This window comes from Hoplias malabaricus, chromosome 10 (genome assembly GCF_029633855.1).
Source record: "Hoplias malabaricus isolate fHopMal1 chromosome 10, fHopMal1.hap1, whole genome shotgun sequence".
Taxonomy (NCBI): domain Eukaryota; kingdom Metazoa; phylum Chordata; class Actinopteri; order Characiformes; family Erythrinidae; genus Hoplias; species Hoplias malabaricus.
Window position 1 is genome coordinate 38,351,904 of NC_089809.1, and position 27,025 is coordinate 38,378,928.

At 46.3% G+C, this 27,025-nt stretch overlaps 1 protein-coding gene across 3 annotated transcripts in view; it reads left to right on the plus strand.

Moving 5' to 3' along the window:
- The window catches only part of srcin1b (SRC kinase signaling inhibitor 1b), a 106,471-nt gene that overhangs the window by 38,098 nt on the left and 41,348 nt on the right, over positions 1–27,025 (plus strand). For all 3 annotated transcript variants that reach the window (XM_066682658.1, XM_066682659.1, XM_066682660.1), the window contains exons 3-5: positions 7,055–7,078; positions 23,388–23,589; positions 25,274–25,590. In XM_066682658.1, coding sequence (XP_066538755.1) covers positions 7,055–7,078; positions 23,388–23,589; positions 25,274–25,590 — 543 coding nt within the window. The remainder of the gene's footprint in view (positions 1–7,054; positions 7,079–23,387; positions 23,590–25,273; positions 25,591–27,025) is intronic.

A 27,025-nucleotide genomic window follows, 5' to 3' on the forward strand; every position in this document is an offset into this window, starting at 1 on the left:
AAAACACAAGATAAAACGAGACGTTCTGATCCTGCGCCGCGTCTGACGTCAAGTGCAGAGACTTTAGAATGGCCCCGCCCCCTCGTCTGAGTCGGTCCAATCACAGCGCTGGACCCGCATTTATGTGAGAGCGCAAACACGAGGTTAAACACAGAAAAACGGACACAACGAGTGCGGAGATATAAGAGCGCTGAGTGAAAACGAGAACAGAGAAGAAAGAGAACAGAGTGGAAACGGCTAAAAACCAGAGCTTCTGCTCCTCACTGCTGGGCGCTCGGGGTCGGGGTGAACAGCGAGCGGCTCGTTATCATTTAAAGGAACAGGTGCTGAAAGCGGGCGTTCTGAACAGGGGCTGTTTACACAGGGGGAGAACACTGCTGTGGGGTTTGGACCAAAGCAGGTCACAGACGTTTCATTAAGAAACAGAACTGTGTTCCATGCTCTTTTCCCATTTGAGGACTTCAGGATTAATTGGGAGATCCTGCTTTGTGGAATACCCTCCAGGGGCCTGTTTTTATGGTTTTAGATCACAGTCTCTCCCTCACTCTCACACACACACACACAAAAACACACTACCTGAGCACGTCTTAAAGAAATAGTGCCCCATATCCTTCTGTTATAGGGACACACCACAACACAACAGTGTTTAAAATATAAGTTAAATGTCTCCAGTGTGTCTTCCAACCATGACATATGTTTTCTGAGGGAATAGTGGCATGTGTTTTTCACTTTGTGCCTCGTGGCTGGGTGATGTTGTTATATCACCTGCTCCATCGTCTCCTATTGATCAGCTCGGGAAGGTTTTTATAATGTGCTGCTCTGCAGTCGGTTTGTGCTGGAAACCGCTCTAATGTGTTTACGAAGCCTGTAAATATGTAAAAAAAAACAAAAACAAAGTGTCTGGGTCCAGTGCTAGGCTTTCTCTCTCTCCGCTCATGGCAGAGAAACGCCATCTGGAGGTTTTTAGACAACGGAGAGACTCCAAACGCTGAAAAGCACCAACCGAGATGAGGATGTTGCTCTATTCCTGCTCCACAGGGGGGTAACACTGACTTATTTTTACTGTTACAGTTACATTACTTAAGGTGGAACTGACTCTAAATTCAGGAGAGCGCTAACTGCATGAAAGTAAACGCAGAGCGAAACTGCTGCAAAACTAAACATCTCGAGTTACAAACGAGTTCCTGTGGGAATTCAAACAGTGAATAAGTTAAACGTCAGCTGCACACAAACCACATCAGAATGTTTTTCCTTAAATATACCTCCTTACCTCCTTAAAAGAGGCAGGGCTTCTGAACATAAACAAATGAGAGAACGTGAGTTTCTCAGAATCGGAAACATTACCTTTAATGAGTTTGGTGTCTTCTAGACCTCATTACTGTTGAATATGTATTCTGTCTTTTGTTGAGGAGCAGCTGTTACATTCTCCAGGGGAGTTCTCAAACAATGGTGATTTGCTTAGTGTCATGGATACGTCCAGGAATTTTCCCAAGAGCCTAGAGAGCTTTAACTTTGGGGGGTTAAAGTGAGCAGATCCTAGTCTTGTGTAAGTGGATGTAACTGTTCAGGGATATTTCCAACACGACGACCAAGGGTGTCTGGTGGTATTTCAGCGTCTTAGCAGTCAGTTGACCCTCTGGGGTCTGTGGGCATGTTCTTAATGCTTGTGTATTTTCATAAACTGGGTTTTAATCTCATTTGCTGAGAACATGACCCCCAGTGTTTATCACCGCAGGATGATCCTTCATAGCTCTGCATTAGACTGTTAGACCCACTGGACTTTACCCAAGTTTAATCCCTCCACCGTGACACCGAGCATGTGTCCTGCACTCGCTCACACCTTCACAACTCCTTCCCTGCATTCACATTAACCATAACTCTTCATCATTCTGTCAGATCGATTCTATTCTATAGCTGTGCTGTTATCTGTTGTGCTTTCTGCCACTGTCGCCCTTAACTTGCTCAAAGAAGACCTGGCAACATTAGTTGTGAAAAACAACGTACCTGAATTGACTGAAAGTTTTCCCAGATTTCCTAAGTGTGCACTGGTGAGTTTACAGAAGACTTGGACATACCCTCAAACCCGGCAGGTAGAAACGGTGAGAAGCAGATCTCAGATGTGTATCTGTTCTAACTCAGTAGCGATGGGCGATGATGTTGGAATTATATCGGTATCGGCAGATAATCGCTTTTTTAAAGAGTACTTTTTTTTTTTTGATATTTAAAATCGGTAATTGCTGACACATTTACTTTATACCAGATAAAGACTGGGTGACAAAATAATAGACTGATGAAAATGTAGGGAAAAAATGGTTCTGATTCTTCCCCCTCTCCCCTCTGATCGTACGGAGAAGTCTGTGCTGAAGCACTTATTTATGTATCACTTTGTTGTAGAATATTTACATTGCTGTAAGTCGACTGGTATTTATTTGTGTTTAATCCTTTGCTTAAAAGTTAACATTCATTAATTTATTATTAAAATTTGTATTAGCTTATGGAGAAAATTTAACAGTTCGCTAAACAAACGTGGCTTGCACTTTTCTCAGGAAACTCCTTTTATTTTATTGTTTGTGTACAGTTAAAACGTTGTTAAAACGTTATATAAATACGTCTTATATTTGTATGTAATTGTTAATCTTGGGTGTCTTAATTTTCTGCTTTTTATAAATGTTTATATTGGCATCAGCAGATATGTACGTGTATATCGGATATCACCATCAGACCATCCAGGGGGTTCATTAGGAGTTTATCTCGCTGTTGTACAGTTGATGTTTGTAGCCTGTCAGCTGCCATGTTTGTGTTGTCCATTCTCTAGCGGTCAGTACATGGTGGGGGTCTCTAGTGGACGGTGAATGGTAGAAACTTATACCAGCAGTTTGCTGTTATTCAGATCTGTTTTTGAAACTCAAACAGGGCTTTTCTTTGTGGATGTATAGGGCTCTCCTCATGTAACACGACAAAAGCCTGATCTTGTACGAGTTGAAATAACAGCCCAGAGGCGTCTCCGAGTGACCACAGAGTGAACAGACTTTCATTTAAGAGCTTGGAGTCCTCTAGACCTCATTACTGTTGGATGTGTTTAGAAAATAAGAAGCTCGTATTTATCCAAAGTCATGGGAGATTTGTCTTTTGTTGACGAGCTGCTGTTAGTGGAGTGGTCAAACTAAAGAGATATGTTTAGTGCCATGGATATGTCTAGGAGTCTATAGGGTTAGCTTTCTCACAGAAGGAGGACACTATTCGGAACCACATTAAAATAAATCTACACTTATAAAGGTTTATACATGGTTTAATGTCGACTGATGCAGGACACACCGTGAGGTCAGTATTTGGCAATATCTAAGGTTTGATTGTAGATGGATGTGGGTTCACTATTTGGCAAAGAACAGGTCACTGTTACCCTCTCTATCTGTGTGTCATAACTATTCTAATTATTAAAGACTATTAATTAACAACATAATTAAAAACTATTAATAAACATTTTAAACAATTTATAAACCTTTATAAGTGTAGTCTCTATTCTAAAGTGGTACCCACTGTTCTCCTGTGAGCGGTTCTAGGGTCTGTGCGAGTGGTCTTGTGTCGTGTTGTCAGTGGTGGTTTTTGGATGTTCCAGAATGAAGATAGAAACTTAAAAAATTTACTGTGACCTCAGATCTGTTAAAACTTTTATTTTGCTTTTATTTGGGGCTAATAGGCCTCTCTTTAATCATTGTACACACAGCACCATGCAAAATCATTGGGAGTAAGTTGGAGTGGTGTGTGCTGTCACACGTCCTATATCTGTGTGGAGGCTGAGTGCCATCAAACCCTCACAGAAACATTGCAACATACTTATTGACACCTGGGGACACTTTCGCACACACACACACACACCCAGTCACTCACACACACCCAGTCACTTACACACACCTGGGGACACTTTCACACACTCACCCATTCACCCACACACACCTGGGGACATTTTCACACACTCATCCAGTCACTCACACACACACACACACACACACCCAGTCACTTACACACACCTGGGGACACTTTCACACACTCACCCATTCACTCATACACACCTGGGGACACTTTCACACACTCACCCATTCACTCATACACACCTGGGGACATTTTCACACACTCATCCAGTCACTCACACACACACACACACTCACCCATTCACTCATACACACTGGGGACATTTTCACACACACGCCCAGTCACTCACACACTCACACCTTTGGACAGTTTCACACACACACACACACACACACACACACGCTTACATCTGTGGACATTTTCACACACTCACCCATTCACTCTCACACACCTTTGGACAGTTTCACACACTCATCCAGTCACTCACACACACACACACACACACACCTGTGGTCAGTTTCACACACCCACCCAGCCACCCACACTCTCACTGTGTCACATTCACTGCTCCTACCAACACGTGCATTTAAACTAATGGAGGAAACCCACACTGACACAGAGAGAACACACCACACTCCTCACAGCCAGTGACTCAACTCAGTAACACACACCATCTTTACAAACATATTCCCCACACACTCCTTGTTGTGTGGAATGTTTTAGAGAACGTGAGCTTCCAGCATCCTTCTGGTTCTGGAGGCTGTGTTGCCACAGTAACGGAGACTGGCCGGCTCGCCTGAGTCTCCCGACCCAGGTTTCAACGCCCTGACAGAGGAGGGATTCGTCTTTCCAATCGCAGTGGCTCTTATTTAGCACTACGATGCTAACGATTGAATCCAGCAGCTGAAATTCTGGCTCTGATTCATCCGGCTAAATCCACATAAACCCGCCGTAATAGCACAGACGCAGAAGAGCATTAGAGCATATTGATTTTCTTAGCAATCGCTAATTCATTTTAAAGGTACTCTAAGTAATTTTCTTTACACATTTTGCCTGTAAGTAGCATTTTACAGGGCTTTACTGTGTCCAGCTGGAATGGTTAAATCTGCTTAGTGTGTCTTTGAATGTTGGGTCTGGGATTAACTTCCATTCACTGTAATACAGGCCACGATAATGCTCCGACTATTCTTTTGATGAAGGGTTCGGGAAACGCAGGGCGAGACTCAGAGCAGACTCCTGCCGGAGACCCACAGCTGGACACGCCCCTCTTATCAGCCCAATCGTAGCCTGCGCTCTCTGTGACACAACAGCAGCACTGCTCAATTCTCCATTCATACCATTCACATACACACACACACACACACACACACACCAATCAGCCATAACATTAAAACCCCCACATAGTTTCTGCAGTCATCCTCTATTTTCTCTGACCTTGATGGATCATTCTCAGCGCTGCAGTGACACTGATGTGGTGGTGGTGTATTAGTGTGTGTTGTGCTGGTGTAGAGTGGATCAGACACAGCAGTGCTGCTGGAGTTTTTAAACCCTGTGTCCACTCTCTGTCCACTCTGTGAGACACTTCTCCCTCGTTGGTCCACCTTGTAGATGTAGAGTCAGAGACAGTAGCTCATCTGTCGCTGCACAGTGTGTGTCGCTCTTCCTCTAGTCCTTCATCAGTGACACAGGACGCTGTCGGCTGGATGTTTTTGGTCGGTGGACTGTTCTCAGTCCAGACACTGAGGGGTTTAAAAACTCCAGCAGCTACTGCTGTGTCTGATCCACTCACACCAGCACAACACACACTAACACATTTGGCCAGTGTTGGGTGCACTGGGGCAGTGTAGAAGATGGGTCCTCGGTGCAGTGTCCCGAGCAGAGTGTGTGTGTGTATGTGTGTGTCCATGTGTGTGATAACTTACTCTGCTTCATCCTGACTAAAGTGAATGATGAGATAAAGTCCAAAAGTTTGTGAATTAAAAACAGGAAAATACACAGATGGAGAAGAGTCAGATTTACTTATGTCCCACACATTTACACATTTACTGAGTGCCGGACTTTACACACACACACACACACACGTCTTATGCTTTCAGACGGTCAGCCGCCAGGGAGCAGACACCCACACAGCAGTCTCTCAGCCCACGGCCTTTAACCACCGGCTAGTGGACGCCTGCCAGGACTCAGACACCAATGCATTCCATCATCTCTGTTTACACTCTTTGAAAACACCAATGTTTTAGTCTTGAGATTTGATGGCAACCAGCCACATGCAGATACTGAGGCCAGGCAGTGGTGGTGGATGAAGGATTAGATCTGGACTCTTCAGAGAACACTGCTCCACAGCCCAGTGTTGGGGCTTTACACCGCTGAAGCTGAACAATCATGCAGGTTAATGTGTGAATCTGGAACCCACTAACCCACACACTGTGAAACAAGACCCACCCAGTCAGTTTCCTGTACGCTGCCGAAGTCAAACCACGAGATAAAATGAGCCGTTATGATCCTGCTTCGCTTCTGACGTCAAATACAGAGACTTTAGGATGTTACACACCCCTCTCTCTCTCAGATAAAGCCCCGCCCCCCATCAATAAGAGCCAATCAGATCGCTGGTTGTGGAAAAGCAGTAAAGTCAACTGCAACTACAAGTCATTAGGGACTTTATGTAAAATATGTGTTTTCTTTTTCAGAATCATTGTTTTATTTGTAAATTTCACTTAAGGTGGGAAAGTGACATTTTACTTAGAGAATTTGTTATTTATAACAATTTATAAATGTTTTGGAAATATGTTGAAATGTAATTGAATGTGTAATTTGATTTGACATTCAGTTGTTAACGATATAAAATGATACTATAACTATGAGGCTACTCCAGTGTACAGGATACAACACTGATCATATGCAGGTGATTCATTGGCTTCATAATTATTTCTCTAACTGGACCTTAATTAATTTAATTAATTACCCTGATGTAGACTTTCTTTATATATAAATCATGAAATGATAAAACACATATTGGATTTCCCCTTTAACAGTGCTTAGAAACACTCTCTCTCTCTCTCTCTCCACTCATTCTTTCTCTCCATTAGTGTCGTAGTTGTCTGGGTGAAGACACTTATTTGCTTAAATAGATGGAAAAGGTTTAACTCATTACTCTTTCTTTTCTCTCTCTCTCTCTCCCTAGCAACCACATTACTGGAGTTTTAAGGTCAGTACTGCAACTATGTGAAGTGTGTGTGTGTGTGTGTGTGTGTGTGTGTGTGTGTGTACTTTTTGTCTGTATGCATGGTGATGTCTGTCTGTCTAAGTCTGCAGATGCGCTTGGGCCAGAGGTGTCTACTGTGTTCTATAACAGCTCCTAAATTATTATTGTTACTGTGTTATAATGATGATGATTTGATAGGATCACTCCTAATGTTAATGTACATGGTCTTTAAGTTCCTACTGTGGACTTAGTTTTAAAGGGGAGCTGTGTTTAAAGGGGTACATAGATATTTATAAGTAATGTATAATATACAAATACAGTAAATAGTAGGGCAGCATGGTGGTACAGCAGGTAGTGTCCCTGTAGTTGTGGGTTCAAGTCCCGCTCTGGGTGACTGTCTGTGAGGAGTGTGGTGTGTTCTCCATGTGTCTGCGTGGGTTTCCTCCGGGTGACTGTCTGTGAGGATTGTGGTGTGTTCCCCCTGTGTCTGTGTGGGTTTCCTCCGGGTGACTGTCTGTGAGGAGTGTGGTGTGTTCTCTCTGTGTCTGCGTGGGTTTCCTCCGGGTGACTGTCTGTGAGGAGTGTGGTGTGTTCTCCCTGTGTCTGTGTGGGTTTCCTCCGGGTGACTGTCTGTGAGGAGTGTGGTGTGTTCTCCGTGTGTCTGCGTGGGTTTCCTCCAGGTGTCTGTCTGTGAGGAGCGTGGTGTGTTCTCCCTGTGTCTGCGTGGGTTTCCTCCGGGTGACTGTCGGTGAGGAGTGTGGTGTGTTCTCCCTGTGTCTGCGTGGGTTTCCTTCAGGTGTCTGTGAGGAGCGTGGTGTGTTCTCTCTGTGTCTGCGTGGGTTTCCTCCGGGTGACTGTCGGTGAGGAGTGTGGTGTGTTCTCCCTGTGTCTGCGTGGGTTTCCTCCGGGTGACTGTTGGTGAGGAGTGTGGTGTGTTCTCCCTGTGTCTGCGTGGGTTTCCTCCAGGAGCTCCGGTTTCCTACCACGCTCCAAAAACACACATTGGTAGGTGGATTGGAGTCTCAAATGTGTCCGTAGGTGTGAGTGAATGTGTGTGTGTGTGTGTGTGTGTGTGTGTTTGTGTCACCCTGTGAAGGACTGGCCCCCCCTCCAGGCAATATGTGGCCCTTGTAAGGGTCAGACCTGAGCCAGAATCATTTTGTTTAGTGGATTTGATGGAACCAAATCAGGAACAGCGAACATAACCTCAAAGAGACAGTTTGGACACGTGTGGGGTTCATCTGGATTCATCACATGAGTCTAACGAGAGATTAGTGGGGCTCTGTTTCTGACTGCACCGATGTGACAGAGAGAGTCGTGCAACTGGCCCGAGGTCAGAAACTGACCAGTGAGTTGAGTAGAGGGGCTACAGTTTGGGACCGTGCAGCTGTACAGCAGCGCAAGTGTGAGTAGGGCTTTCTAATAAACTGGTGACACACGTACGCATTAATACGAGGGAATTATTCAAAATGACTTAGACACAGAAGAATATAGCACAAAAATAGTTTATTTATTTGAAAAACAATGCCTTTCTTCTGTATATTTGACATTTGGAGGCAGACACTATTTTAGACACAGACCAGCTGTTGGGTGGATGACGTCAGATGGTTGCGCAGCACTAAATGTGGAAGGAGAGAACTTTATTTAAAAAATCGTATGGGAGCCACATGTGGGTGAACACAGCTTCCAAAAGCCCCTCGTGACTGTTTCGTGACATTTAGTTCATTCAAAAGCTTGCAGTAGATCCAGAGACTGGACTGACTGGTGAAAGCAAATAAAGTGCTCCCAAATTTCCCGCAGAAGGAGCCCTAAACCGGTTTTCCCCCACGTTCCAAAAACACACGTTGGTAGGTGGATTGGAGACTCAAAAAGTGTCCGTAGGTGTGAGTGAATGTGTGAGTGTGTGCCGCCCTGTGAAGGACTGGCACCCCCTCCAGGGTCCACAAGTGGGCAGCAGACGAGCAAGCCACCACTTCGCATTTGTCAAGTATTTTGAGACTAATCTCTGCCCATACTTTCTCCCCACTGTCGTCTCCGTCTCATCATTTCGACTCGTCTGTGATTTCAGAAAAACGATGTTCGGGCTCAAACTGAAAAGCTGAACTGTTCTGTATTTTTGTGTTGTTTTTGCTTAAGGTTTGAGTTACTCTGTGACTACTGTGTTCACTCTGTCCTGGTGAATTCAGACAGGTGTCTGAGCTGTTTATATTTTATGAAGTTTGGAGCTTTTCACAAAATGTTAGAAACTTGAGCTCTTCCCATCTGAACTGAAGCCCCCTGATCTGGAGCTTTACAACCCACCTCTGTCCCTTTGGGTTCCAGTTCAGTTCTGATCCTCTGCTTTATTCACAATAAACAACTGAAGGAACATGGAGACTTAAGTAGACGGGGGATAGCTAAACTCATTACACTCCAACAAGCCTAATACAGAGAGAGAGAGAGAGAGACCAGTACAGGATGTGTGTATTAGAAAATCACTTCTGCTTTTGTCGCATCATCAGATTCTGATGGGCTCAGCACAGCAGAACAATTCATTTACCCAATGAATATAGCACATGAATAATTCACAGCACACACACGCACACACAGAGAGAGAGAGAGAGAGAGAGAGAGAGAGAGAGAGGGAGCGCACTAAACAGGGAGAGAGAACTGAGACACAAAAAGAGAGAGAGAGACTTAGTAATTGTTGAATATTCAGTGTGGGTCTAATGAGGAATCACATCACAGAGCAGTGCAGTGTACAGTGCTCTGATGTTTATTTAGTGACGTGTCGGGGTTTAATTGTCTTCCTGAAGCGTATGCTCTATGGAAGCGGTTGCTAGGTAACTTCATGAGAAGCTTAGCAAGTCTATCAGTGAGGCCACTGCCCTGCTCTCCGTTTCGTCCATGTTCTCCTGGAGAAAAGCCCTTCCCAGTGTATACTGTAGATAAGAAATTCCCAGGTGATTTGCAGCCGCGTTGCATCAGATGTAAATGTAAATATTCAGCAGCTGCTGAGTGCTGAGTTCTGCCTCTTGTGTCCTGACCTGATGCAGCCCTTATCCTTTAGACTCCCGCTTGTAGCTTTCCTCCCACAGACGTAGATTAATGATCGGGTTGGAATCAAACACGGCGCGTGGCGCACAGGTGCTGTCTCTGTCACTCCGCTCTGGGGCCTGGGGTTGAGTTCAAGGGCCACCTCGGGTCATTGTCTGTGAGGAGTGTGCTGTGTTCTCCTTGTGTTTGTGTGGGTTTCCTCCAGGTACTCCACAAGTTTCAATGAGTGTGTGTGCATGTGTGTGTGTGAGTGACTGGGTGAGTGACTGGATGAGTATGTGAAATTGTCCACAGGTGTGTGTGTGTGAGAGTGACTGGGTGAGTGTGTGATGCTCTGTTCAGTGTGTGTTCTTGCCACACACTTGAGGCTAATGATGTTACAGAAAGTAAATGAATAAACAAATGAATCAGAAGCAAATAAATGTCCTGAAGGGTGTTTACTGTATGAACTCTTAGACCTTACCCAGCTCTAAGGGGAGAGGATGGTAATAAAGTGGACTGAGAATGCACACAGCCACCTGCTCTTCACAGTGAAAGACACACCAGGGAGGAACCATTTCACTCGCTTTTTAGGCCTCAAACCAGTGGGAGTCTCTTAGGGGCTGTGCTCTAGTGAGTATCGAGTGCAGGTTTTTATGAGTCTACAGAACCACTTTTAGGAAGAAGTAGGTCTAAACCCGGAGTAATTCATTACATTTCATTAAGGTCCAGTTAGAGAAAATGTTCCCAAGCCAAGGTCTGGAGCATAATGTATAACCTGCATATGATCAGTGCTGTATCCTGCATATCTGAAGTAGTCTTGTAGTTATAGCATCATTTTATCTAGTTAACAACTGAATGTCAAATCAAATTACACTTTTAATTACATTTCAACATATAAAAATAATTATAAATAAAAAATATTCTGAATGAAATGTCCTTTTCTCTTTTCAATTAAAATTTACAAATAAAACTAGAGGTCTGCATTTCCAGAAGGAAACGTGAGATGTTGCGCCGCTGATACCCCTGTCCCCCGATCTGAGTCTTTCCCGCTTAAAGCGAGGCCGTCAATACGGTAGACGTGTGGGTCCCTACGTGACGCGATGGTGAAATAGTTGACTGCTAAGCTGTTGGTAGTGGGATGTTAAGAGAGCAGTCTCCCACAGTAGTTTACATTGGACTCTATGGAGTTCCATAGACCATGAATGGAAAATGATACATTTAGAATTCCACCTTATAAAACAATTCCACCTTAAGAAACCCACAAGTGTATTGAGAAGTCCACATGTAAAAATGACCACTGTAAATAAAGGATAAAATGTAGAAAAGGCAGCCAGTATATTTTGAAGGCGGTATTCTAAAAAATTCCACCTTAAGAAACTCTGGATAATTAAGACGTCGCCCTTAAAAATGACCTTTAAAGTGTTAGAGACTGCCTATGTATTTCTGTGTCCTTCACTCTTCTATCCCTCTGTCTCTGCCTCTGCCCCTCCCCCTCTCTCTCCCTCTCACACGCACGCTCATAGAACACAACTGACAGACTCACGATTCAATGAATTTCGACCGGGGGGGGGCTCCAAAAAATCACCTGTAGCTCGAGAACTGATGGTGTAATGGCGAGTTAAAAACAGGCAAAATATTGAAAATCTGCGTGCCAACCCGCTCTTAAAATACATTGAGCTCTATGGGAGCTGAAACCCTCACAAGTGTCGAACAAAAAATCATAACTCAAAAACAGTATTCTCAAACGGTCTGAAACAAGTGTGAGAAAGGGGAAATTCCTCTACCATTTACAATTTAAATGAAGTCTGTAGGTGAATTTCAATGCATTCCTATGGGAGCGTACCCACCCTCTGAACAAATGCTTATAGCTCGGAAAGATTTTCCCAAATCACTTAACTGTATATACCGTTGCAAAAAAGAGACTCTGGGGATCAATCTGGTATAAATTGATATGGAATGGTATGGAATTGAGTCTGTTATCACAAGTTAAATATAGGAGAAAAATTTAGAAACCGCACTCTGAGCCGCTCTAAAAATACTCTATGGGAGCTGAAACCCTCCCTAGTGCTGGGCAACACCCATTGAAATGAATGGAGGGATTTTGAAGGAGGGATAGAAAGGGAAGAATGAGTGCAAGAGGTCCAAAAATGGAGATCTCAGATTCTGGTACACCCGGGTCTGACCGTCTGAAACCTTGTGTCCGTACGTTGAAAATTGACCGAGTTAGAGCAATTTGAAAATGAATTCCATAGAAATGACTGGGGAAAAACGAGTGTAGCGGGCAAACGAGTGCGGGTATCGGAAAGCTGTACACAAGCCCACATCGTCGCTATAAGAAGCACGATTTCCAGGTGGAACGGAGTTGATAGCTTGAAAACTGCGGGACGAGTTAAGCGGACAAGGAAATGCGGAATACTAAGAATACTGAAAAATAGAAGAACAATATATTTAAGCAGCAGGCGCAACATAACAAAGATTTTGAAAATTAAACACATATTTTAAATAAAGTCCCTAATGACTTGCAGTTGACTTTACTGCTTTCTCTTCACCAGCGATCTGATTGGCTCTTATTGCTGGAGGGCGGGGCTTTATCTGTAAACAGAATCCACGTTGATTGTTAGGAGAATTTAGAACAGTAATCTTTCCCTTCCTATTTGCTTGTTTGGACCATGGCCTATAGTTGGAACAGGGAAGGCAAACTCTGAAGAATTCGGGATGGAGTTCAGAGCTGTGGATGTGGATGTGAGTCACACTGCTTCAAACACACACTTTGTTCACAATTAAACAGCTGGATAGTTTATCACACAGCTCCAGGGGCCTGGAGGTTGTGGGTTCTATTCCCGCTCCGGGTGACTGTCTGTGAGGAGTTGGTGTGTTCTCACTGTGTCTGCGTGGGTTTCCTCCGGGTGACTGTCTGTGAGGAGTTGGTGTGTTCTCCCTGTGTGTCTGCGTGGGTTTCCTCCGGGTGACTGTCTGTGAGGAGTTGGTGTGTTCTCCCTGTGTGTCTGCGTGGGTTTCCTCCGGGTGACTGTCTGTAAGGAGTTGGTGTGTTCTCCCTGTGTCTGCGTGGGTTTCCTCCGGGTGCTCCGGTTTCCTCCCACAGTCCAAAAACACATGTTGGTAGGTGGATTGGTGACTCAAAAGTGTCTGTAGGTGTGAGTGTGTAAGTGAATGTGTGTGTGTGTCTGTGTTGCTCTGTGAAGGACTGGCGCCCCCTCCAGGGTGTATTCCTGCCTTGTGCCCAATGATTCCAGGTAGGCTCTGGACCCACCGCGACCCTGAACTGGATAAGGCTTACAGATAATGAATGAATGAATGAATGAATGAATGAATAGTTTATCAGTTACAGGTCCAGGTCTGGATTGGACAGTGTCTGGGTCCGGAGCGGGACTGTGGTCCACCTATTCCTGACCCCTGTTCTATATAATGGTGTGTTGATTATTACAACTGAACTGTTCTGCTTGAGAATGAAAACTGTGTTCATTCTTATAAATAACAACAGTGACAAACAGTGAATTCTGATATAATGCATTTCACAAACCCAAGATCACTTCAAGCGCGGCATGGTGGTGCAGCAGGTGGTGTCTCTGTTACAGCTCCAGGTTCCTGGAGGTTGTGGGTTCGAGTCATGCTCCAGGTGACTGTCTGTGAGGAGTGTGGTGTGTTCTCCTTGTGTCTGCATGGGTTTCCTTTGGGTGACTGTCTGTGAGGAGTGTGGTGTGTTTTCTCTGTGTCTGCGTGGGTTTCCTCCGAGTGCTCCGGTTTCCTCCCACAGTCCAGAAACACACAACTGGCAACTCAAAAGTGTCTGTTGGTGTGAGTGAATGTGAGTGTGTGTCCCCTGTGAAGGACTGGTGCCCCCTCCAGGATGTATTCTTACCTTCCCAGTGATTCTGGTGCTGGGTAAAACACCAGAGAAACAGACGTGTTGGTGGACGTTTTATTTTGAAATGGAAAAACTGCAAAATCGCTTGAAAAGAAAACTGAAAAATAATTGGAAAGTAAAACAGGTGAATGCTCCATCAGTGTTTTCTGGGGCTGTATTCAGCTCGACTCAGACGTTCCCCCAGATATTCATAAAATATCTCTCTTATGATTCGTAGGTATTTTTCAATCACTAAGCAAGCTCTGTCCACTGGTGGTGCTGTTTCAGTAAAACCATACAGACTACCTGAAGAAGATCTAGAGAAACAGTGCTGTAAACTGTTGTGGGGGAAAGTGACACAGGACACTATCCTGCGGCTCCTGTCCTTCTGGAGATTAGACCTTGATTTTTATTTATGATTGCGGTTACGGCAGGGATATAGTGAGTGAATGAATGAATGATTTGTGAGTGAGTGAGTGAATGAGTTGTGCGTGAATGAGTGAGGACTGGTGGTGGCCCTGTGGAGGACTGGTGCTTTGTCCAGAGTAGGCTCCAGACGCACTGTGACCCAGTTCAGGATGAAGTGTTTACTGAGGATGGGTGAATGAATGAATTGTTTGCTTTTCTCACTGTGGTGTTTAATGGCCACTGCTGAGTTTTTCTGCCTGTATTTGACATTAAATATGAGGACAGTTGTTGTGATATAGCAGCTTTCGGTTTCTGTCTTATCTCTAATAGGATTGTTGGCCATTGTTTTGTTCTTTCTCCCGCTCTCCCTCTGACTGGCTGATGTAATATAATCCCTGCAGCAGCAGAAGGGAAGGCAGTTCTTTGATGAGCTGAGTATTTCTCACCCTCTGTCCCTTACTCCCTCACATAGAGCCACACCCATTACTTTGGACTGCCTTTTTAAGACGTTTCTGTAGACATCGCTCTTCCTCTGGTGGAAAACACACAAACACAAACTGGAGACAAACTGAAACACAGACGCAATCGCTCAGTCTGTGTTTTGTGTTTGTGAGTCCCGCTCTGGGGCTGGTAACAGACAGTAATTGAAGTCTTTTGTCTTGTTTTTTCACAACTCTGTAAAACAGGGCAGAGAGAGAGAGAGAGAGAGAGAGAGAGAGAAAAACAGGGAGGAGAGAGACAGATAATGAGACAGTGATAGAGAAGGAAAGAAGAAAAGAGGGAATGTTAGAAAGAGTTAGAGTGAGAGAAATAGAGAGGCAGAAAAACATACAATGAGAAAGGGAGAGAGAGGACAACAGGGAAAAAGGGAGGAGAGAGACAAATAATGAGACGGTGATAGAGAAAGAAAGACAGAAGGAAAGAGGAAATGTTAGAGTTAGAGTGAGAGAAATAGAGAGGCAGAAAAACATGCAATGAGAAAGGAAGAGAGCGAGAGAGAGAGATGTATTTTGTACAAGCCGTTATCCAGTCTGTCTGCAGCTCTGCTCATAAGCCCCTCATCTTGGCGGTGACATCACTGTCCTGCTGCTCAGTTACATTTGGTTTTTCTGCTCTTTCTGTGTCAGTAAACACTGTCGAAGCTCCGTGGAGACGGAGGGAACCTGGTCCTAAGTCTGTGCCGGTCCTCTCAGGCCAGACGTGAGAGTTAAATGTGCCTCGGCCAATTCGGCTCGGTTCTGGTTCTGGATTCAGTGCTGTCCCCCTCTGGGCGCGGATCTCAGACAGAAGTGTCATTCTGGCCCAGGTCCAGTCCACATCCCTCACTTTCACAGCCCACCGACCTCATGGAGGCAGCAGTCACTGCTTCAGACACTTTCCCAGTGTGTGTGTGTGTGTGTGACTGGGTGAGTGTCTGAGTGAGTGTTAGACTTAGTGACTGTGTGTGAGAGACTGGGTGAGTGTGTGTGTGTGAGAGACTGGGTGAGTGTGTGTGTGTGAGAGACTGGGTGAGTGTGTGAGAGACTGGGTGAGTGTGTGAGTGACTGGGTGAGTGCTAGACTTGGTGACTGGGTGAGTGTGTGTGAGTGACTGGGTGTGTGTGACTGGGTGTGTGTGTGTGTGAGAGTGACTGCATGTGTGTGTGCGAGTGACTGTGTGTGTGCGTGTGTGTGTGCGAGTGACTGCGTGTGTGTGAGTGACTGGGTGAGTGTGTATGTGTGAGTGACTGGGTGAGTGCTAGGCTTAGTGACTGGGTGAGTGTGTGTGTGTGTGTTTGTGAGTGACTGGGTGAGTGTGTGAGTGACTGGGTGAGTGCTAGACTTAGTGACTGGGTGAGTGTGTGTGTAAGTGACTGGGTGTGTGTGAGTGTGAGTGACTGCATGTGTGTGTGCGTGCATGTGTGTGCGTGACTGGAGCTGGAGTGTTCCTGCTTGCACCTAATGATTCCTGATGGGCAATGCTCCCCCATCATTGATCAGGAAGAAGTGAGTGCAGGAGATGAATTCATTAATTCATTCGTTCATTGGAGACCAGGAGCATGTTCCTGCAATTCACTGGTGTCTAAGGTCATCATGCCCAGTGCCAAGCATCATCTAAAAGGCTGTAAAGCCCCAAAGCAGTGGACTCTGGGACAGAGAGAGGGCTCTCCATCCAGTTCCTTTAAGACCCAGGGTCAGTACCTGCAGCTCTCGTGGCTCAATGCAATCAGATTCTCCTTGTAATGTTCCAAAATAAAGCACAAACCCTCCCTAAAGAAGTAGAGACTTTTACTGCTGCAAATTGGGGTTCACATTCCTTTCCGACCCTTCGTTTCAGGGCACACCGTGAATCTACAAACCTCTGACACTCGATATCTACTTTATTCAAACTCCTACCGTGTTCTTACACGTCTCCTGAGGTTTCCACCCACTCTGCACTGCCAGGTCCACTCTGATGACCAGGGCCAAGTGGCCGCTTAGTGAAATCAAAGTCAGGAAACTAATGAGCAATCAGAACAGAAGTGTAACATGGTACACACTCACTGACCATTTCATTAGAATCCACTCTGGTGCCCAGAGGAGGGTGGTTTTGTGATGTTTTATTTTCTTTTCGTGAGAAGGTTTGGTTGAGTATTCATGAGTGAGTTAAAATATGCACCTTTTAGTACCAGAATCACTGGGCGAAAGGAAGGAACACACCCTGGAGGGGGCGCCAGTCCCTCACACATTCACTCACACTCACACCTATGGACACTTTTGAGTCTCCAATCCACCTACCGTGTGTATTTGGAGTGTGGGAGGAAACCCACGCAGACACAGGGAGAACACACCACACTCCTCACAGACAGTCACCCAGAGGAAACCCACACAGACACAGGGAGAACACACCACACTCCTCACAGACAGTGACACAGAGGAAACCCACGCAGACACAGGGAGAACACACCACACTCCTCACAGACAGTCACCTGGTGGAAACCCACGCAGACACAGGGAGAACACACCACACTCCTCACAGACAGTCACCCGGAGGAAACCCACGCAGACACAGGGAGAACACACCACACTCCTCACAGACAGTCACCCGGTGGAAACCCACGCAGACACAGGGAGAACACACCACACTCCTCACAGACAGTCACCTGGTGGAAACCCACGCAGACACAGGGAGAACACACCACACTCCTCACAGACAGTCACCCGGAGGAAACCCACGCAGACACAGGGAGAACACACCACACTCCTCACAGACAGTCACCCGGTGGAAACCCACGCAGACACAGGGAGAACACACCACACTCCTCACAGACAGTCACCTGGTGGAAACCCACGCAGACACAGGGAGAACACACCACACTCCTCACAGACAGTCACCCGGAGGAAACCCACGCAGACACAGGGAGAACACACCACACTCCTAACAGACGGTCACCCAGAGGAAACCAACGCAGACACAGGGAGAACACACCACACTCCTCACAGACAAGGGACTGAATCCTGTCCTCTCCTGTAACAAACCTGTCCTGAAATAGCATCTCATTATTGAAACTCAGAAAACAGATCACAGACGTTTCATTAAGACCCCAAAACGTATTAAACGTATTAACCATGGAGATAAGTGTTAATACCAGGTTGGAACAGAGCCCACACACACACACACAACCCAGAGCTTCACGATTTAAATCAGACGTATGTGTCAGACTGACAGTGTCAAGCAGCAGAAGGAAATTGCTATGGGCTAATCTCACCACCACTGGCGGGGGATATCAGTGTATCAGAGAAATGTAGAAATGACATGATAAAGCAATCACACCTTCTCCTGTTGCACACACACCCCACATGCGCGCACACACACACACACACAGTGTCCGAATCAATATTCTGTGTCATGTTGACACTCTTACTGTAATTAGGATATTAATCATTGTAACATGAAGTTAATTAGTCAGTTACACACTTCCTTTGACACTATTATACTGCATTAACCTCTCTCTCTCTCTCTCTCTCTCTGTGTGTGTGTGTTTATGTTTCTGTTCCCTTCGGGAAAGAAGGCTCTGTGTTTACATTAGCAGTTGATGCGAGTGTCAGCTTTGCTCATGCATGTCTTCGCTGAGTGCACACCGCATCATTTTAGCCCCAGTTTGGCAGCTGTGGACACGCTGTTGATTGCTGTGAGCATCCACCCAGCTCAGACCACCAAGCCAGACCCCCAGCTACAGAGAACAGCTCAGCAACACAATGTTCTCACTCTGTAAACACATTAGCAAGTCTCCGCGATGAATCCCGAACTGTCAGCCCTACTGCGACAGTCTGTAGCTGCAGTGATGTGCCGGAGACTGTGAGAATGCAGGTTGCTCAGCAATGAGAACCAATGCTTCGCTAACGGAGCAAATCTGGCTCATATCCCACCTCTGGAGAAGAGATGGCGGTCTCTCAGGATTGTGTGGAACGTGTGTTTGGGTTCTGCAGAGTGCGAGGGGTTCCCTCGCTTAAGGGCAAGGCCACCCTGTTCCTTCAGTTTGGAGTGTCCCCTAACTAGACATACACAGTACTTTCCGGGTTCTGAATTTCAGCAGTTCCTCTGAAGTACCCCTCCTTTGACAATAAATGGAGGACTGAGAAAGTGGAAAGTGACTAGTGAGAATGTGTGTCAGTGAATGTGCGAGAGAGTGAGCTGATTGACTTCACCGATGCCACCTTAAAACCTTTCCTTGACCTCTTTCTTTCAGAAGCAACACTAATTGGCTTCACATATAGGGCCTTAAAACTTTTTCTTAGCTCCTTTTAGACACAGTGTTGATCAGCTTCCTAAGTGCCACGTTAAAATCTTTTGGACATCTTTCTTTCAGACCCAGCACTAACCAGCTTCACCAGGACCTCCTCCTTTCAGACCCAGCACTGATCAGATTCATAAGCACCACATTAAACCTTCCCAGCACTGACCAGCTTCACAAGTGCCACCTTAAAACTTCTCTGCACCTCTTTCTTTCAGACCCAGCACTGGCCAGCTTCACATATGCCACCTTAAAACCTTTCCAGGACCTCGTCTTTCAGCCCCAGCACTTACTGGATTCATAAGCACCACCTTAAAACCTTCTGTGGACCATTTCCTTTAGAACCAGTGCTGATTAGCTTCACTTGTGCCACCTTAAAATTTTTCTTGACCTCTACTTTTCAAACCCAGAACTGACCAGCTTCACAAACTTCCTTTACCACTATTATACTGCATTAACCTGTGTGTGTGTGTGCTCTCCTGATTAAGGCTGTCAGTGGAACGGTATGCCAGGACCCCTCACTTCCATAAAATCTGATGGAGAAAGAGGGTCACAGCTGCAAACATCTGTCCTGTCAGTCATTTGCCCTTTCTGCTGATTGGCTGGAGAGCTTTCTACTTAGATTATCTTGGCCAATCAAAGAAGAGACAACTGTGTGGAGAGACTGAGAATTAATTTCTGAATGTTAACGCAGTCTGACAAGGATAACACACACACACACACTGCTACATCTCTCTCTCTCTCTCTCTCTCACACACACACACACACACACACACATTTCAGATTCAAAAGAAGAGCTCGTTCTGGACCGGTGAAAATGTGGGTATGCAAATTTTTGCATGTCTTTGATCTAAATGGGGGATGTGTGTGTGTGTGTGTGTGTGATTAAGCTGGTGGTCTTTGTGTGTAGAAGATGTGTGTGTAATACGGTTATTGTGATGTTGTGGGGACTGCTGCTGGAGTCAGAACTTGAGTGTGGGCTATTCACTCTTCACAGGGGTCTTTTAGTGTAGTGAAGTTGCTTTGTTAAATGAACATGTAATGGCCATGGAAGTGTTTAGGGCCGTCCGCTCATCCACCGTTTCTTCTCCTCAGATCAAGGGCCTTCACTTTGCTGCAGTAAAACTTTCTAATCGTCTGTGTAGACCTTAAAGTAACAGTATGTAGAATCTTAACTTTAAAATTACAGCTTCAAAATCACGGTGACGCCCCACTGTGCTGTAATAGGGAGAACAGAGTCTTTTCTCCAGGCTCAGCACTGCAGAAACTACACTGTGTAACTACCCTCAGGGTCCTGGGCTTGAATCTTGCCTTTGGTCTCCACAGGAATGCGGTGTGATTTCCGTGTGTTTAAAGAGTGCAGCTCTTGTGATCACTCACTGAAATCTTTGCCTGTGAAGTGACAGTGTAGAGTCCGTAGCAGAGGTAATGTTCACATAAACAAAGACGTCAGTTCCGACTGGAAAAACGTGCTCCTCATAGCCCCCTCCTCCAACAACAATCCCACAATGCACCACAACATGCAGTGTACAACCTGTGTACCCCAGCGGATAGAGGACACCCATAATACACCGAGTGGACTGGTAAAAACATTGTGTCCAAAACCGTTCACCATCCTCCTGAACACTCCCTAGTGTAGTGCACTATGTAGTGAGTAATGTAGGGAATAGTGAGTAGGGAGTAATTTCAGACCTAGGTAAGTTCACACATTTGATGCCTCTGGTGTTTTGATGTTGGGTTTAGGTCCGGACCCAGACCAGAGTCGACCCTCTGAGTTCCACTGCCTTAAAGGCTCACAGGCTGTTTCTGTTATTCTGCCTTCAGGAATAATAACTAGAACACTCCCTGTAATCTTTTACCATACAAACACTAATGAATATATATATGTCAAAGTGTGTGTGTGTGTGTGTAAGGGAGGAAGAGTCAAAAAAGGGAGAGGATATGAATCACAGATTTTAATGTGTCTGTGTTGAAAAGTGGGAGGAAGGGGCTCCTTACAGTCGCACAGTCCGCCGCGAGCCCAGAACGACAGCCACGGTGACGGAGGTGGTGGACGGAGGTGGACAGAGTGATGCCCCTCATTGTCTGGGGCCCGATTACCTGCCGGTGTCCTCCCAAAGCAAAACACCAGTCCTGGTCGCACAGGCAGACAAAGAGCCCGAGGAGAGGGGGACGCGAGACATACAGAGATAAAGTTTCATTTGTTGACTGCTTTGTTTTAATTGAATTTTAAAGGAACACTATGTAATATTTTTACCTTAAAATTACAGCTACTCTTGGCTCAGCACTGCAGATCCTGCACTATGTAACATTTGAAGGAGAGTGGGAAACCATCTCTCTTCTCCCTCCACCTCGATTTCAGGATGTTAAAGACATTTACCTATTTCAACTGCAGGGGGCACCCAGGAGACCCCAGTGTAATTTTTGTACTGAAATCAATGGAGTTTGAATGGACTGTGTTTTCTTACCCTCCTCCATTGTTACATAGTGCAGTATCTACAGTGCTAGCCCTGAGTAGCAACAACAGAGTCACTATTCTTCCTGTTACAGGTCAGTGGAGCATCACAATGATTTTGAAGCTGTAGTTTGAAGGTAAAAATATTACCTAGTGTTGCTTTAATAATTGGCCTGAGAGCAAACCTGCTCCTGCCTCCAGGGTCCTCCTTTCTGGGATGACATGTAGAGGAATGCTTTAAAGCAGGTGATTTGGAGTGTGTGTGTGCGTGTGTGTGTGTGCATGCACAGGGAGAGAGAGGCTCTTTGTATGTTTTAGCCTCATTAGTTCCCCTTCACTACGTAACAGCAACACAGACTCAAGGGAATGTCAACACACACACACACACACACACACACAACCACTCACGTGTCTCAATTTCTCCCAAGACAGTCCTCCACCTTCTCATCAGACATCAGGGAGGATCCTACACATCTGTTACTCACTGCACTGTGACTAATGACTGACTCAGGTCTTCAGTGTGTCTCTGTTTAAGGCCTAATTTGTGAAAAGCAGAGTCGACCGAAAGAGTTTCTCCTCGTTCCCAGGTGCATCTTTCGTTCTGCAGAAGAAGCCACTGTGTGTGTCCACTCACGGTCCACCTACTTTACACTATCCCTCACTGAGCTCATACGAACTCCACCTGGATTATACTCTTCAATATTAATCAGGCTCTGACCACAGTTCTGCTTGCATCCCAGACTCTGAGGAACTCAAACTGGGGAGGGATTATTCTGCTGAAGGGGAACCTCCAACACGGAGAACCTGGGAGGCCTTGCCCTTAAGCGAGGGAATACCTCGCACCATGTACACTCCAGCAATGGTACTTTTTGCTGTGGTGTGTTCTCCCTGTGTCTGCGTGGGTTTCCCCCGGGTGACTGTCTGTGAGGAGTGTGGTGTGTTCTCCCTGTGTCTGCGTGGGTTTCCTCCGGGTGACTGTCTGTGAGGAGTGTGGTGTGTTCTCCCTGTGTTTGCGTGGGTTTCCTCCAGGTGACTGTCTGTGAGGAGTGTGGTGTGTTCTCCCTGTGTCTGCGTGGGTTTCCTCCGGGTGACTGTGGTGGTCCCATCAAGAGTTAGGATTATAATTCTGTACCTTTAATTAGGGAAGAGAATGTAATGGACCTTTAGGGAACACAACTGGACTTTAACACCACTGCTGTACCTTTAACATACACTACCCTGTTAGTACCTTTAGTGACAGTAATGTACCTCTGTCGTACCTTATTTTTGAACAGTGTGTGGAACCAGAAACGCAATCTAAAGAGGCAACCATGAGCAACTTCGATTAAACTTACCATAACTCTTTCTCTGGGCGGCTCAGCAGGGTCCTGGGGTTGTGGGTTCGTGTCCCACTCCGAGTGACTCTGTGGGGTGTGTTATCTCTGTGTCCATGTGGACTGGCGACTCAAAAGTGTTTATAGGTGTGAGTGAATGTGTGAGTGTGTGTCGCCCTGTGAAGGACTAGCACCCCCTCCAGGGCGTGTTCCCACCTTGCACCCAGTGATTCCAGGTAGGCTCAGGACCCACCACTGCTCTGAACTGGATAAGGGTTACAGACAATGAATGAAAAAAAATATATATATATTTTTCAGTTGACTTCCACTGAAAGTAAAGGATTATATTTTCTTCGTGGTCAGTATATTTTTGCCGATACTGATGTAAGTGCAGGTCAGTGATATCAGCCGATTTATCAGTCTGCTGATGTATCAGTCAATTGTGAATAAATGAATAACACTGTCTCCCTCTTTCTTTCTCTCCCTCTCTCTCTCTGTAGGCGAGGACTCCAAGGGCCGCTGGAGTTGGTGGCCAGCAGTCTCTGGGCGAACAAGTGGGAGGACGGGGGTTTTACGCCTCGGCAGAGAATTTAGACAGCATGGGCGACGCCGACCTGCCCCTCGGCTTCAGCCGCACCAACCGCCTCCGACAGAGCCTCCCACTCGCCCGCTCGCCCAGCCAGAGCAAACTCCGAGCACCTGGTAATAAGCCCCACACACATATACACACACACCACTCTGCCCCACACACACACACACACACACTGAACAAATGCTCTGTGACTGTCACACTTTACATGCACACATCATTTCTCACCTGTTGAGAAGGTTTTCAGCTTCCTCACAGACAGTAGTCTCTTTGTGTTTGTAGTTGGGTTTATGAATGAATGAATGAATGATAGCTACACGTATACACCACTTTTCTAGAACCCCAAACCACTTTACACCCTCCTCAACATTTTGGAGTCACTTCAACCCCCACCAGTGTCTTGCCTCCACCTGGACAGTCCGCTCCAGTCTGGGATCCACACAGAACACAGGGACAGCACCCCCCCCGTGGAAGCCACTAACACCACCTCCAGCACCACCCTCCCGTGCGAAAAACAGACCCAAAGCCGCATAGCTTCAGTGGGTCAGTGGTTTGTTCATCTACACAAGGGTTCTGACAGGCTATAACGTTTCCCACTACCCTCCAAAAGTTACATAGTGCAGTTTCTGCAGTGCTGATCCTGGAGTAGCGTTGGCAGAGGATCTCCTCTCCCTGTTATACCTCAGTGGACCATCACAGTGATTTTGAAGCTGTAATTTGAAGGTAGTAATACCACCTACTGTTGCTTTAAATGTAAAACCATTGATTACAAAGAAATGCCATTGTTGTATACACTGGTGTTTGATTCTAAATTAGAGGTGCTCCTGATTAAAATCAATCCGCTTTAACAGTGTTCTCCACCAGCCTCAGGATTGTTGGCGCGGAACATCTCCAAGATACAGAGCAGTTCTCTTGTAGTGCAGCATAGACCGGCCATTTAGGAACACCGTTCCCTTTTGTTTTCCTTTAGATTTACTGCAGAGGCTGTGAGTGCTGTGTTTTCTTGGTCCCCATTTCACAAAAGACCCCCGCTCACATCCTCAACAGTAAATCTAAAGAAAAACAAAGAGAACGCCATTCCCTAATAGAGCATCTCAGAGACACCATTTAGGAGATTTGTTCCTTTTTGTTTTCCTTTAAAATCACTGTCGAAGGTGTTTGTGGGGGTCTTGTGTAAAACGGGGACCAAGGAAACGGCTCAGATTTACTTCTCAGGACATGCTTCCTGCAACAACAGGTGTTTAAACAGGAGGTGGAGTCATTATCTTTAGCCAATCAGGATAGAAATTATATGAATATAATATCAGCTCTCAGGGAGGGGCTCTGGTGGACGTGCCATGGACACACAGCATTAGCCTGTTACACACTTGGTTACACACTCACACACTCTTAAACACACACGCTTGTAAACTGAGGACACATTCAGTCTGGAGCTTATGCCCCTCACACACCTCCTAGTAGCTAGTAGCTTCTTCTTACCAGTAACTTTTCCATACGTATTACCAGCTTAACCCTAACCTTAACCCAACTTTAACCCAAATGTTAAAATAGTTTCTTCACCTTAAAATGTATTGATTACATTGTGGGGACATGCCAATCCCCAAAGCCAAGGCAAGACCCTACAATGTGTGTAAACAGGTTTGGGTCCCCACAGTGTGATATATTCCTGACACACACACACACACACACACTTTTCCCCTCCCCTTGTTTCCTAACTCTTGCTACTCTCTCTCTCTACCAACCCCCCTCCGTCTCTCTCTCTACACCTCACCCCCACCCCCTGCACTCCGTCCTCAGGGGTCCTGTTCCTTCAGTTTGGAGACGAGACGAGGCGTGTCCACATCACTCATGAGCTGACCAGCATGGAGACGCTGCATGCCCTCATCGTGCACATGTTCCCACAGAAGCTGACGATGGGGGCCCTTCGCTCGCCCAGCACGGCCATCCTCATCAAGGACGAGGCTCGCAACGTCTTCTACGAGTTGGAGGACCCCCGGGACGTCCAGGATCGCTGTGTCATTAAGATCTACTGCCGAGAGCCTCCACTCCGGGACACGGCCTATAACCCCCCCCACCATGGACACCACGGGCACATTGCCAACGGAGACCTGCGGGTGAGTGTGTGTGTGTGTGTGTGTGTGCAGTATTGCTCTGAAGGACCTGCTCCTTCTCTGTGTGAATGAGGGTCAAGGTGAGACACAGTGAAAGGGTGAGGTTTATTCCTGCTCCTGCTCGGTGTGAATGAGTTGAATAACACTGAGTGAAAGGATGAGGGTTAGTGCTGCTCCTGCTCGGTGTGAATGAGTCAAGGTGTGACAGAGTGAAAGGGTGAGGGTTGTTCTGCTGATCCTGCAGCATGTGAATGAGTCGACGTGAGATGAAGTGAAAGGATGAGGGTTAGTGCTGCTCCTGCTGCGTGTGAATGAGTGTTGAGGTCAGGCAAAGTGAAAGGGTTAGTGCTGCTCCGGCTGCGTGTGAATGAGTCGATGTGAGATGGAGTGAAAGGGTGAGGGTTAATGCTGCTCCTGCTGGGTGTGAATGACTCGATGTGAGATGGAGTGAAAGGGTGAGGGTTAGTGCTGCTCCTGCTGCGTGTGAATGAGTGTTGAGGTGAGGCAAAGTGAAAGGGTTAGTGCTGCTCCGGCTGCATGTGAATGAGTCGATGTGAGATGGAGTGAAAGGGTGAGGGTTAGTGCTGCTCCTGCTGTGTGTGAATGAGTGTTGAGGTGAGGCAAAGTGAAAGGGTGAGGGTTAGTGCTGCTCCTGCTGCGTGTGAATGAGTGTTGAGGTGAGGCAAAGTGAAAGGATGAGGGTTAGCGCTGCTCCTGCTGGGTGTGAATGATGTGAGACGGAGTGAAAGGGTGAAGGTTAGTGCTGCTCCTGCTGGGTGTGAATGAGTGTTGAGGTGAGGCAAATGTGAAAGGGTGAGGGTTAGTGCTGCTCATGCTGTGTGTGAATGATGTGAGACCGAGTGAAAGGGTGAGGGTTAGTGCTGCTCATGCTGTGTGTGAATGATGTGAGACCGAGTGAAAGGGTGAGGGTTAGTGCTGCTCATGCTGTGTGTGAATGATGTGAGACCGAGTGAGAGGATGAGGGTTAGCGCTGCTCCTGCTGGGTGTGAATGATGTGAGACCGAGTGAAAGGGTGAGGGTTAGTGCTGCTCCTGCTGGGTGTGAATGATGTGAGACCGAGTGAAAGGGTGAGGGTTAGTGCTGCTCATGCTGTGTGTGAATGATGTGAGACCGAGTGAGAGGATGAGGGTTAGCGCTGCTCCTGCTGGGTGTGAATGATGTGAGACCGAGTGAAAGGGTGAGGGTTAGTGCTGCTCATGCTGTGTGTGAATGATGTGAGACCGAGTGAGAGGATGAGGGTTAGCGCTGCTCCTGCTGGGTGTGAATGATGTGACACCGAGTGAAAGGGTGAGGGTTAGTGCTGCTCCTGCTGGGTGTGAATGAGTGTTGAGGTGAGGCAAAGTGAAAGGGTGAGGGTTAGTGCTGCTCCTGCTGGGTGTGAATGATGTGAGACGGAGTGAAAGGATGAGGGTTAGTG